The sequence below is a fragment of the Ipomoea triloba genome, chromosome 14 (genome assembly GCF_003576645.1).
Source record: "Ipomoea triloba cultivar NCNSP0323 chromosome 14, ASM357664v1".
Lineage (NCBI taxonomy): Eukaryota > Viridiplantae > Streptophyta > Magnoliopsida > Solanales > Convolvulaceae > Ipomoea > Ipomoea triloba.
In genome coordinates, this window is record NC_044929.1 from 1 (window position 1) to 13,469 (window position 13,469).

General features: G+C 50.7%; 1 protein-coding gene across 1 annotated transcript in view; it reads right to left on the reverse strand.

Annotated features, from left to right (window-relative positions):
* Positions 1–11,891: 11,891 nt before the first annotated feature.
* The window catches only part of LOC116003710, a 20,574-nt gene continuing 18,996 nt past the window's right edge, over positions 11,892–13,469 (reverse strand). The window contains exon 7 of the mRNA XM_031243621.1: positions 11,892–13,352. Within this exon, the coding sequence (XP_031099481.1) occupies positions 13,145–13,352 (208 nt within the window). The 3' untranslated portion in view covers positions 11,892–13,144. The remainder of the gene's footprint in view (positions 13,353–13,469) is intronic.

Genomic DNA, 13,469 nt, shown 5'->3' on the forward strand with positions numbered 1-13,469 from the left:
AAACCCTAAACCCTAAACCCTAAACCCTAAACCCTAAACCCTAAACCCTAAACCCTAAACCCTAAACCCTAAACCCTAAACCCTAAACCCTAAACCCGAAACCCTAAACCCTAAACCCTAAACCCTAAACCCTAAACCCTAAACCCTAAACCCTAAACCCTAAACCCTAAACCCTAAACCCTAAACCCTAAACCCTAAACCCACCCTAAACCCTAAACCCTAAACCCTAAACCCTAAACCCTAAACCCTAAACCCTAAACCCTAAACCCTAAAACCCTAAAACCCTAAAACCCTAAAACCCTAAANTCAGAACTCGGGTCTCAGGTCTTGGGTCAATGGTCCCAAGTCTCGGGGATAGAGTATCGGGGTTCGTGTCTTGGGTTTTAGGGTTCAGAACTTGGGTTTAGGGTCTCGGGTGTTGGATATCGAGGCTCGGGCTCGGGGCTCGGGGCTCGGGTCTATGGTCTAGGGTCACGGGGTTCGGGTCTAGGCTCTAGGGGCACAGGACTCGTGTCTCGGGGCTCGGGGTTCTGGTCCCTAGACCCTAGACCCTAGACCCTAGACCCCAACCCCCAACCCCTAAACCCCCAACCCCAACCCCCAAACCCCAAACCCCAAACCCCAAACCCTAAACCCTAAACCCTAAACCCTATTAACTTTAACCCTACTGTGTTTAGCTGTGTGCAGGAAATGGTGACTGAGGAGGAAAACATGGAGCTGATTGCAGAACCCTCCTTAGAGGAGATCAAGGCCAGTGTATTTAGCATGAATGCTAATAGTGTTGCAGGCCCTGATGGATTTGGAGGGGGTTTTTATCAAATCTGCTGAAGTATAATCAAAGAGGATCTGCACAGGTTAGTTAAAGCTTTTTTCAATGGTAAAACTTTGACTAAAGCAATAACTAGTACATCAATAGTGCTCATTCCTAAGACACAGAATCCTGCCAGATTCAATGAATTTAGACCCATAAGTTTAAGCAACTTTTGCAGCAAGATAATAACAAAAATTTTGGTTCAAAGACTGGCAGGAATCTTGTCTAGGATCATATCCCCAGTCCAATCTTGTTTTGTAAGAGGAAGGAATATAACTGACAATATCTTACTTGCACAAGAAATATGCCATGGAATGAATGTAAATAATGAGGATGTAGTCCTGAAATTGGATATGACTAAGGCTTATGATAGAATGGATTGGGGGTGTGTGCAGTTTGTGCTTGAAAATTTTCGTTTTTGCAAAAAATGGATTGATTTGGTCATGAACACTATAAATAATGTTTGGTACTCTGTTGTGGTTAATGGGGAGGCAAGGGGTTTCTTTCATTCCTCAAGAGGATTGAGACAAGGGGACCCTTTGTCTCCCAGTTTGTTTATATTAGCTGCAGATTTGCTTTCAAGAATGCTGAGTCAAAAAGGTGTCATGTTTACACAACCTGAAGGGGGCCCAATGATATCCCATCTATCCTTTGCTGATGACATGGTGATTTTCACCTCTGGGAAAAATGGTGGGATTGAGGGGGTTATGGAGGATGAAAGAGGTGACACAATGCCAACACAAGGACTTCCCATTCACATATTTGGGTTATCCTGTGTATCAAGGAAGGAAAAAAGTGAGGTTATTTGAGAGTTTGGTGGAAAAGGTGGCTGTCAAGTGTAGAGGATGGCACAATAGATTGCTGTCACAAGGTGGAAAGGCAGTGCTTGTTAAAACAGTGTTGTAAGCACTACCAATCCACATATTCTATGCAATAAATCCCCCAAAGGCTGTAGTGAAGTAGATTGAAAAGTTATTTGCTGATTTTTTCTGGGGAAAGAGTGAAGGGAAAAGTAGACACCATTGGAGTTCATGGAAATCTTTAGCAAAGCCAATTGAGGAGGGAGGTGTAGGATTTGTTGGAATGCAGAACATGATTGATGCAGCAGGGATTAGACTTTGGTGGAACTTCAGAAAAGGTGAATCTGTGTGGAGCCAATTTATGATGGCTAAGTACTGCAAAGGCATACATCCAGTAATTAGGGGTTGGCAATACAAAGACTCACACATTTGGAGAAGGATGGTGGAAATAAGAGACAGAGCTGAGACACAAATTGAGTGGGAAATTGGAGAAGGTGATCTGAATCTTTGGTGGGATAACTGGTCCAAAAAAGGAACTGTGGCAACAATGCTAAATCTGAGAGGTAAAAGAAAAGCAAAAGAGAGAGTGAAAGATGGCTTTGAGAATGGAAGGATGAACTTGAGAAAATTTGGAATACAAAGAACAGATCTGGGGGAGGGAATAATACTGAAGAAGGGCTGTGCTGATAGACCTATTTGGAAACCAACAGGAGCTGAATTCTCTTTCAAATCTGCTAAGAAACTCATGAGACAAAATGAGGCTAGGGATCAAAGGGCCTTTTGGTTTAAAAGGATTTGGGGCAAGGGACTTACTTGGAAAATGTCTTTCCTGGCTTGGAGAGTGTTCAAAAAGAAGTTGCCTATGGATGATGTGTTGAGGAGAATGGGATACAGCACAGTTTCTAGATGTTCATGTTGCATTCAACCTGGATGTGACAGTGGGCAGCATGTATTTGGACTAGGAGAAACTGCACTGCAAATCTGGAATTATTTTTCAAGAACAATGGGGATGAACGTACAGGTTAGAACAGAGAGGCATGTGTGTTATGAGTGGTGGAAAGCCCCAATTAAGAACAGAATGTTAAAATTCATGGCAGAAAGACTCCCTGTACTTATTTTATGGGAGTTATGGGTCAATTACACACATTGTAAGTATGGAGGAGGTAAACCATCAGTTTCTAGAATCATTTACAAGATTAGTAGGGATATGGCTGACTGCATTCAGAGAAAGTGGCCAGCATGGGATCCACTACCACCTAACTGGAATTTTATTGTCAAAAAAGCTGAAGGGTTTGGATGTGGAAGGATTGTGCAGAAATGTTGCTGGTGTAGACCTGTGGGTTGTGGAGTTAAAATCAATTGGGCAATCAGTAAAAATGGAGTGAGTTGTGCATACTTTACCAGAAATTCTAAGGGCATGTTCTGTGCTTCAGGAGTTTATTCAAAGCAAAATGATGAGGAATTGAAATCTGTGATTGAAAGAATGTTAAGTGATTGTGTGGAGAGGTGCATTATGAGTGACATGATGAATATCTGTCTTGAAACTGATAGCTGGGAAAGGGTTGAGGTGGATGTTGGAAGATGGGCACCTCAGGGGCTGATTAGGACCAATAGATGTGCTGCTAGGGTGAATGTGGTGGCTGCCTGCTTGGTGGAGTTGTGTGTGGGGGCCAATGTGAGCTTTTGGAGGAAGGAGGGACTTCCAAGGGGGCTGGGTAGAATCTTGGCTCTTGAGGGAATCCCTCATTTCGTTGTTGGGCCTGGACCCGATGCAATATGAAATAATGAAAGGAATCTGGGGAGGTTACAGGATCTGGGATCCTGGTGGCCTCTATGTTGCTTTTGTGAGAATGAGTATGGGAGTGAGTGTATTCAGAGAGCTGAGTGGAAGTGAGTGGTTGAGATGGAAAATCAAAGTACTGGAATTAACATGGGTGTTGAGAGTTTTGGGTGTTTTGAGATAAAACAAGACTGTACAGTGTGAAAATGAGAGAAAGAAAATTGATGAGATAAAATATGAGAGAAAACAGTAAATAGAGTGATATGAAAGAGTGAGGATGAGAGGTTTTACTAACAAATTTTTGCAGCTGTAGGATTATATTTAGAAGAGGGACACAATGAAGCCTTAAGTGTACACTCCAGGGAGGCCAAAAGAGGCTGAGGAGTTCACTTTACAACAGCAGCAGGATTTTTGAGGAGCAGGAGGAGTTGATAGGCTATAATGACAGCTGATCTGCAAGAGCAGAAATGAGGCTGGTTTTTTGAGGAGGATATGTTAACTGATCTGCAAAATGCAGAAAGGAAGCTGAGAATAGATGTGTTTGATAGGGTGCTATGTGCTGAATTTGTGCTTTTTTATCACTGTAGGTGCTAGTCTAGGTGTAATCATCCCTTTGCTGTCACTGTATCTGTTCTTTATGGGCAGTAGAGGTAGGGGGGATGGTTGCATGACTGTGTGCTTGTTGTGATTGATGCATATGTAATGGGATGGTGATGCTCACCACTGCAGAACTGAATTAAATGTTTTCCATGAATGCTTATTGATGCAGTTTGTGTGAGAGGGAGTGAGGGGGTTCATTGCTTAGTACTTGGAATTAAGGGGCCCTACCATAACACTACAGAGATCTGTAGGGATGGGTCTTTCCAGGTGCTAAGGGTGGATAAAGGAAGTGATTTGTGAGGAATTTGCAGAATGCAATTGTTTGAAAGGAATGAATGTTCTTGATGTTGAGAAGTGTGAGTGGGAGAGAGGGAGATGTCCCATTGCTTAGGTCCAGACATAAAGGCCCCCCTCTGTTTACCATGCAGAGATCTGTAGGAGGGTGGGTTGTTTGTGGCCTAAGGGTGGTGGAGGTTAGAAGCCATTGCTCATATGCTATGTGATGAAAACTCTATTGGATTAAAATGCAGAGCTCTGTACCTTTATGAGTTGCATATGCTATGAGGGTGGTTGAGGGAGTCATCGCTCTATTTACTAGCCGTAAAAGTCCTCCTGATAAAATGCAGAGATCTGTACAGGCAAGATTGGCTGGTAAGTAGAGGGTGGAAGGTGGTTTGATGCTTTTGTTGTTTGTTTTATCATGGATTTGGTTTTGTAGTGAGGAGTATTGTAATCCCATATCATGAAATGTGTGCTTGGTTGAATGCTTGAGGTGCTGTGATGAAGGGAACAGGAATGGATATGTTGACAGTGAAACACTAAACCCTAAACCCTTAACCCTTAACCCTAAACCCTAACCCTAAACCCTAAACCCTAAACCCTAAACCCTAAAACCCTAAAACCCTAAAACCTAAACCCTAAACTAAACCCTAAAACCCTAAAACCCTAAAACCTAAACCCTAAACCCTAAACCCTAAACCCTAAACCCTAAACCCTAAACCCTAAACCCTAAACCCTAAACCCTAAACCCTAAACCCTAAACCCTAAACCCTAAACCCTAAACCCCAACCCCCAAGCCCTAAACTCGTCGCTCAAAACTCGGGTCTCAGGTCTCGGGTCAATGGTCCCAAGTCTCGGGGCTAGAGTATCGGGGTTCGTGTTTTGGGTCTTAGGGTTCAGAACTTGGGTTTAGGGTCTCGGGTGTCGGATATCGAGGCTCGGGCTTGGGGCTCGGGGCTCGGGGCTCGGGTCTATGGTCTAGGGTCACGGGGTTCAGGGTTCTAGTCTTGGGTCTCGGGCTTTGGGCCTCGGGTAACGGGTCTCGGGTCTCGGGGCACGGGTCTCGGGCTTCGGGTATCGGGTCTAGGGTCCTGGATTCCAAGTCTAGGGGCTCGGGGCTAGGGTCTAGGGTCTCGGGTCTAGAGTCTAGGGTCTCGGGTCTTGAGGATCGTAGCTCGGGTCTCGGGTATCAGGTCACGTGTCTCGGGTCTCGAATCTCGTGCCTCAGGTCTCGGGGCTCTGGGCTCGAGTCTCGGGTGTACGGTCTAGGATCTCGGGTCTAAGGTTTAGGATCTCGGGTGTATGGTATCGGGTATCGGGTATCGGGTCTTGGGTCTAGGTTCTCGAGTCACAGGTATTGGGGCTCGGGGCACGGGTCTCGGGTCTAAGGTCTTAGGTCTAGGGTCTCGGGTATAAGGTCTAGAGTCTCGGGGCTTGGTGCTCGGGGATCGGGTCTCGGGTCCAGGGCGTAGGGCCTCGGGTCTAGGGTCTAGAGTCTCAGGTATCGGGTCTAGGGTCTCGGGTCTCGGGTCTTGGGTCTCTAGGCTCGGGGCTAGGGGTTCGGGTCTTGGGTCTCAGGCTTTGGGCTTTGGGTATCGGGTCCAGGGTCTAGGGTCCTTGTTCTCGGGTCTTGGGGCTCGGGGCTAGGGTCTAGAGTCTCGGGTCTAGGGTTTAGGGTCTCGGGTCTTGGGGATCGGAACTCGGGTTTTGGGTATCAGGTCACGTGTCTCGGGTCTCGAATCTCGGGTCTCGGGGCTCGGGGCTCGGGGCTCGGGTCTATGGTCTAGGGTCACAGGGTTCAGGGTTCTAGTCTTGGGTCTCGGGCTTTGGGCCTCGGGTAACGGGTCTCGGGTCTAGGGTCCAGTTCTCAGGTATCGGGGCTCGATGCTCGGGTCTCGTGTCCCGTGTCTCGGGTATCAGGGATACGGTCAATGTTCTCGGGTCTCAAATCTCGGGTCTTGGGTCTCGTGTCACGGGAGTCGGGGCTCAGGGCTCGGGTCTCGGGTCGCGGGTCTAGGGTGTAGGGTTTCGGGTCTAGGGTCTCAAGTATCGGGTCATGGGTCTAGGGTCTAGGGGCACGGGGCTCTGGTCTTGGGTCTCGGGTCTCATGTCTCGGGGCACGGGTCTCGAGTCTCGGGTCTCGGGGCACTGGTCTCGGGCTTCGGGTATCGGGTCTAGGGTCCTGGATTCCGAGTCTAAGGGTTCGGGGCTAGGGTCTAGGGTCTCGGGTCTAGAGTTTAGGGTCTCGGGTCTTGAGGATCGTAGCTCGGGTCTCGGGTATCAGGTCACGTGTCTCGGGTCTCGAATCTCGTGTTTTGGGTCTCGGGTCTCGGGGCTCGGGGCTCGGGGATCGAGTCTCGGGTGTAGGGTGTAGGGTTTCGGGTCTAGGGTCTAGGGTATCGGGTATCGAGTATCTAGTCTTGGGTCTAAGTTCTCGAGTCTCAAGGCTTAGGGATCGGGGCACGGGGCTCGAGTTTTGGGTCTTGGGTCTTGGGTCTCGGGCTTCGGGTATCGGGTCTAGGGTCTCGGGTATAGGGTCTAGGGTCTCAGGGCTTGGGGCTTGGGGCTCGGGTCTAGGGTCTCAGGTATCGGGTCTAGGGTCTAAGGTCTAAGGTCTAGGGTCTCGGGTCTCGTGTCTCAGGGCTCGTGTCTCAGGTCTCCGGTCCCAAGCTTCGAGCTTCAAGTCTCGGGTCCCAAGTCACGGGTCTAAGGTCTCGGGTATCGGTGTTCGGGTTTCGGGGATAGGGTCTCACGTCTCGGGTCTCGGGGCTCGGGTCTTGGGGCTCGGGTCTTAGGGTTAGGGCATCAAATCTCAGGTCTCGGGTCTTGGGGCTAGGGTCTAGGGTCTCGGGTCTCGGGTCTCAGGTTTCGGACCTCGGGTGTAGGGTCCTCGGGGTTTGGGCTTTGGATCTCGGGTCTCGGGTCTGGGGGCTAGGCTCTCAGGTCTCGGGGTTCAGAACTTGGGGATCAGGTCTCTAGGCTCGAGTCTCGAGTCTCAGGTTCAGGTCTAGAGCTTCGGGCTTCGGGTCTCGGGTCTCGTGTCTCGAGTCTCGGGGCTCGTCGCTCAGAACTCAGGTCTCACGTCTCGGGTCAATGGTCCCAAGTCTCGGGGCTAGAGTATCGGGGTTCGTGTCTTGGGTCTTGGGGTTCAGAACTTGGATTTAGGGTCTCGGGTGTCGGATATCGGGGCTCAGGCTCAGGGCTCGAGGCTCGAGTCTATGGTCTAGGGTCACGGGGTTCGGGTCTAGGGTCTAGGGTCTCGAGTCTCGGGCATTCGTGCTCGGGGCTCGGGGCTCGGGGCTCGAGGCTCGATGATCGAGTCTCGGGTGTAGGGTGTAGGGTGTAGGGTCTCGGGTATCAGGTATCTGGTGTTGGGTCTGGTTCTCGAGTCCCAGGGCTTGGGGCTCGGGGCACGGGGCTCGAGTTTTGGGTCTTAGGTATTGGGTCTAGGGTCTTGGGCTTCGGGTATCGGGTCTAGGGTCTCGGGTATAGGGTCTAGGGTCTCAGGTCTTGGGGCTTGGGGCTCGGGTCTAGGGTGTAGGGTCTCAGGTCTAGGGTCTCAGGTATCGGGTCTAGGGTCTAAGGTCTAGGGTCTCGGGTCTCGTGTCTCGGGTCTCCGGTCCCAAGCTTCGAGCTTCAAGTCTTAGGTCCAAAGTCACGGGTCTAAGGTCTCGGGTATCGGTGTTCGCGTTTCGGGGATAGAGTCTCACGTCTCGGGTCTCTAGGCTCGGGTCTTGGGGCTCGGGTCAAGGGTCTAGGTTCTCGGGTCTTAGGGCTCGAGGCTCGGGTATCAGGGTTAGGGCATCAAATCTCAGGTCTCTGGTCTTGGGCCTAGGGTCTAGGGTTTCGGGTCTTAGGTTTCTGGTCTCGGGCCTCGGGTGTTAGGTCTCGGGGTTTAGGCTTTGAGTCTCGGGGTTCGGGCTTCGGGTCTTGGGTCTGGGGTCTAGGCTCTCAGGTCTCGGGGTTCAGAACTCGGGGATCATGTCTCTAGGCTCGAGTCTCGAGTCTCAAGTTCAGGTCTAGAGCTTCGGGCTTCGGGTCTTGGGTCTCGTGTCTCGACTCTCGCGGGTCGTCTCTCAGAACTCGGGTCTCAGGTCTTGGGTCAATGGTCCCAAGTCTCGGGGATAGAGTATCGGGGTTCGTGTCTTGGGTTTTAGGGTTCAGAACTTGGGTTTAGGGTCTCGGGTGTTGGATATCGAGGCTCGGGCTCGGGGCTCGGGGCTCGGGTCTATGGTCTAGGGTCACGGGGTTCGGGTCTAGGCTCTAGGGGCACAGGACTCGTGTCTCGGGGCTCGGGGTTCTGGTCTTGGGTCTCGGGCTTTGGGCCTCGGGTAACGGGTCTCGGGTCTATGTTCCAGTTCTCGGGTCTCGGGGCTCGATGCTCGGGTCCCGTGTCTTGTGTCTCGGGTATCGGGGATAGGGTCTAGGTTCTGTGGTCTCAAATCTCGGGTCTCGAATCTCGGGTCTTGGGTCTCGTGTCACGGGACTTAGGGCTCAGGGCTCGGGTCTCGGGTCTAGGGTGTAGGGTCTCGGGTCTAGAGTCTCGGGTCTCGAGCCTAAGGTCTTGGGTTTCGGGAATCAGGTCTACGGTCTCGGGTATAAGGTCTAGAGTCTCAGGGCTCGGGTCTCGGGTCTAGGGTGTAGGGTCTCGGGTCTAGGGCCTAGTGTCTCATGTATCGGATCTAGGGTCTAGGGTTCGGGGCTCGTGTCTTGGGTCTCGGGTCTAGTGTCTAGGCTAACTAGGGTCGGGGCTCAGAACTCGGGGCTCGGGTCTCAGGTCCCGGGTCCCGAGTCTCAAGGCTCGTGGTCCAAAACTCGAGTCTTGGGTGTCGGTTTCCTGGTCCCAAGTCTCGGGGCTAGAATATCGGGGTTCGTGTCTTGGGTCTCGAGGGTCAAAACTAGGGGTCTCAAGTCTCAGGTCTCATGTATCGGGGATCGGGTCTCGAGCTCAGGGCTCGGGCTTGGGGCTCGGGTCTAGGTTCTAGGGTCTCGGCAATCGGCTCTATGGTCTAGGTTCTCGGCGCTCGGAGCTTGGGGTTCGGGTCTTGGGTCTCGGGCTTCGGGTATCGGGTCAAGGGTCCTAGATTTCAAGTCTAGGGGCTCGGGGCTAGGGTCTACGATCTCGGGTCTAGAGTCTAGGGTCTCGGGTCTTGAGGATCGTAGCTCGAGTCTCGGGTATCAGGTGACGTGTCTCGGATCTCGAATCTCGGGTCTCGGGTCTCGGGGCTCGGGGCTCGAGTCTCGGGTGTACGGTCTAGGATCTCGGGTCTAAGGTCTAGGATCTCGGGTGTATGGTATCGGGTATCGGGTATCGGGTCTTGGGTCTAGGTTCTCGAGTCACAGGTATTGAGGCTCGAGGCACGGGTCTCGGGTCTAGGGTCTCATGTCTAGGGTCTCGGGTATAAGGTCTAGAGTCTCTGGGCTTGGTGCTCGGGGATCGGGTCTCGGGTCTAGGGCGTAGGGTCTCGGGTCTAGGGTCTAGAGTCTCAAGTATCGGGTCTTGGGTCTTGGGTCTCGGGTCTCTAGACTCGGGGCTAGGGGTTCGAGTCTTGGGTCTCAGGCTTCGGGATTTGGGTATCAGGTCCAGGGTCTAGGGTCCTTGTTCTCGGGTCTCGGGGCTCGGGGCTAGGGTCTAGAGTCTCGAGTCTAGGGTTTAGGGTCTCGAGTCTTGGGAATCGGAGCTCGGGTCTCAGGTATCAGGTCACATTTCTCGGGTCTCGAATCTCGGGTCTCAGGTCTTGGGGCTCGGGGCTCGAGTCTCGGGTGTAGGGTGTAGGGTCTCGGGTCTCGGGTATCGGGTATCTGGTCTTGGGTCTAGGTTCTCGAGTCTCAGGGCTTGGGATCGGGGCACGGGGCTCAGGTTTTGGGTCTTGGGTCTCGGGTCTAGGGTTTCGGGCTTCGGGTATCGGGTCTAAGGTGTAAGGTCTAGGGTCTAGGGTCTCATGTCTCGTGTCTCGGGGCTAGTGTCTCGGGTCTCCGGTCCCAAGCTTCGAGCTTCAAGTCTCGTGTCCCAAGTCACGGGTCTAAGGTCTCGGGTATCGGTGTTCGGGTTTCGTGGATAGGGTCTCACGTCTCGGGTCTCGAGGCTCGGGTCTTGGGGCTCGGGTCAAGGGTCTAGGGTTTCGGGTCTTAGAGCTCAAGGCTCAGGGCTTGGGTCTCGGGGTTAGGGAATCAAATCTCAGGTATCGGGTCTTGGGCATAAGGTCTAGGGTCTCGGGTCTCAGGGCTCGAGGCTCGGGCCTCGGGTCTTGGGTCTCGTAGTTCGGGCTTCGGGTCTCGAGTCTGGGGTCTAGGCTCTCAGGTCTCGGGGCTCAAAACTCGGGGATCAGGTTTCTAGGCTTGGGTCTCGAATCTCAGGTTCGAGTCTAGAGCTTCGGGCTTCGGGTCTCAGGTCTCGTGTCTCGAGTCTCGGGGCTCGTCACTTAGAGCTCGGGTCTCAGGTCTCGTGTCCATGGTCCCAAGTCTCGGGGCTAGAGTATCGGGGTTCGTGTCCTAGGTCTTGGGGTTCAGAACTTGGGTTTTGGGTCTCTGGTGTCGGATATCGGGGCTCGGGCTCGAGGTTCGAAGCTCAAGTCTATGGTCTAGGGTCTTAGGTATCGGGTCTAGGGGCTCAGGGCTCGTGTCTTGGGTCTTGGGTCTAGTGTCTAGGCTCACTTCGTGCTTCGGGTCTCGGGTCCTGGGTCTCAAGGCTCGTGGCTCAAAACTCAGGGGCTCGTGTCTTGGGTCTCGGGGCTCGGGTCTAGGTTCTAGGGTCTCGGGTCTAGGGTCTCGGGGCTCGGGGCTAGGGGTTCGGGTCTTGGGTCTCGGGCTTCAGGCTTCGGGTATCGGGTCTAGGGTCTTGGGTTTTGAGTCTCGAGGCTCGGGGCTAGGGTCTAGGATCTCGGGTCTAGAGTCTAGGGTCTCGGGTCTTTGGGATCGTAGCTAAGGTCTCGGGTATCAGGTTATGTGTCTCGGGTCTCGAATCTCGGGTCTCGGGGCTCGAGGCTCGAGGCTCGAGTCTCGGGTGTAAGGTGTAGGGTCTCGGGTCTAGGGTCTAAGGTCTCGGGGCTCGAGGCTCGAGGCTCGAGGCTCGAGGCTTGGGGCTCGGGTATAAGGTCTTGGGGCTTGGGTTTCGGGAATCAGGTCTCGGGTATAAGGTCTAGGGTCTCGGGGCTCGGGGGCTCGGTTCCTAGGTCCCGGGACCTCGATACTCTAGCCCCGAGACCTGGGGCCAGGGACCCGAGATCCGAGTTCTGAGCCCCGAGACCCGAGCTACAAAATTAAGGCTAAACTCAAAAGCCAAAGACAAATAAATTAAATTAAATGAAAAACAAAAAAAAAAACAAAAACAAAAACAAAAACAAAAACAAAAACAAAAAAAAAAAAAAAAAAAAAAAAAAAAAAAACATTACCTGGACGGTGACAGAGCTCGACGGCTGCGGGGATGGAGGCGATGGGGCTGGACGGCGACCCAGGCGGCGGAGCTGGAGAACAGCGGCATTGGACAGAGACCCTAGAGACTGGGAGTGGAAACGACAGCAACGTGGGCTGTGGAGTGGCGAAGTGCGACGGGATGGCTGTGGAGTGTGACCCTGCTTAAAACATTTAGAGCAATAGTAGGGTACCCTTTTTTTTTCTTTTGTTTTTTTTCCGAACCATTGATTTTATTGAACTAAAAGGAGGCCGAAGCCTTACAGACGCCTTAGGCCCAAAAGTGACATAAGGCTCACAATTTTGCAAAAGGGCCTAAGGGCCTACAAAAACCAAAAGGGTAAAGCCCTAACTACTAAAGGCTATATCTAGCCTAACTAAAAAGGCCCAATTAGGCTAACAAATGAAAAGGGCCAAAAGGCCTACAATCAAATTAGAGTCTTCTCAACTTCAGCCCATTGTTCTCAACAGATAGGCCCATTCGGCTCACCATTTATCCCATTCTCCAATTTGATTCATTTAATTCCACTCGGCCCAACCTCAATTAAAAGCCCGTACAGTCCTTCCATCTCAGCAGCCATCCATTCACACAGCCCAAATCATCAGCTCAACAGCCCAATAAACCATACGGCCCATTGCTCCATAATTCATCACAATCAGCCCATCAATTCCCATAATATACCATCATTTTAATCAATCAACTCCAACCAAATCAATTTTCCAGTAACATGCCCAGATTGCAATTTTATGTATATTACCATTTGCAATCATCTACTCCCAATCAACTTTATTCTAGTCCCAGTAGTCATTCTTTTCCACCATTTAAACCATAAAGCCTCCATTCTCCAATTATACTCATTACCTCATTTAAAACAGCAGCATGAGCACTACTGAACTGCTACTTCAATTAAATCACCATCACCATACTGCCATTCTAAATCAAAGTCCAATTAAATCAGTAATGCTTCTCAACAGTTAAATCCCAGCAACATGAACTCAACAATGCTTCAATCCAATTTTAACTCAACATTCCAATGTACTCCCTAATAGCAGAATTCAGAAACAGCAGCACTGCCATTAGAACAGCAGCCTTTTCTCTTTCAATTTAATTTCTGGTTCATATCAACCAAATCAATTTAATTCAGCATTGCAAAGCCTTAAAGCACCTCTGCTCTCTTTTTATAATTTCAGCAGTCATTTAATCTCTATGCAGCAGCAACAATTCAATTTCTGCTGCAAAATCATTCCAAGCCTCTATTGATTCATCACATCATATTTCACCCCTGCAATTTTTAATTGAAACTCATCTCAACTAAATGATTCTATCATACAGTTACAACCTTTAATTCCATCTCAAATTATATTCCATCTCTATCATACGCTTTAGTCATATCAAGCTTCAAAATGACATCCTCATTAGAGGCAGTCATCCCAAGACAGACTTCTTGAGCCAATAAAATGTTATCAGTCCCACACATGCCTTGTTGTTTCTCCCAGTCCAAACACATGCTGCATATTGTCACAACCTGGATTCACACAGCAAGGACACTTAGATGCCAATTGATAGCCCATTCTTCTCAAAACATCATCTACAGGGAGCTTTCCTTTAAACACCCTCCAGGCAGCAAATGACATTTTCCATGTAACCCCTTTTGCCCAGATCTTCTTGCACCATAATCCCCCAGTATTAGGTTTAGGGTTTAGGGTTTAGGTTTAGGGTTTAGGGTTTAGGGTTTAGGTTTAGTTTAGGTTTATTTTAGGGTTAGGGTTTAGGTTTAGGGTTTTAGGG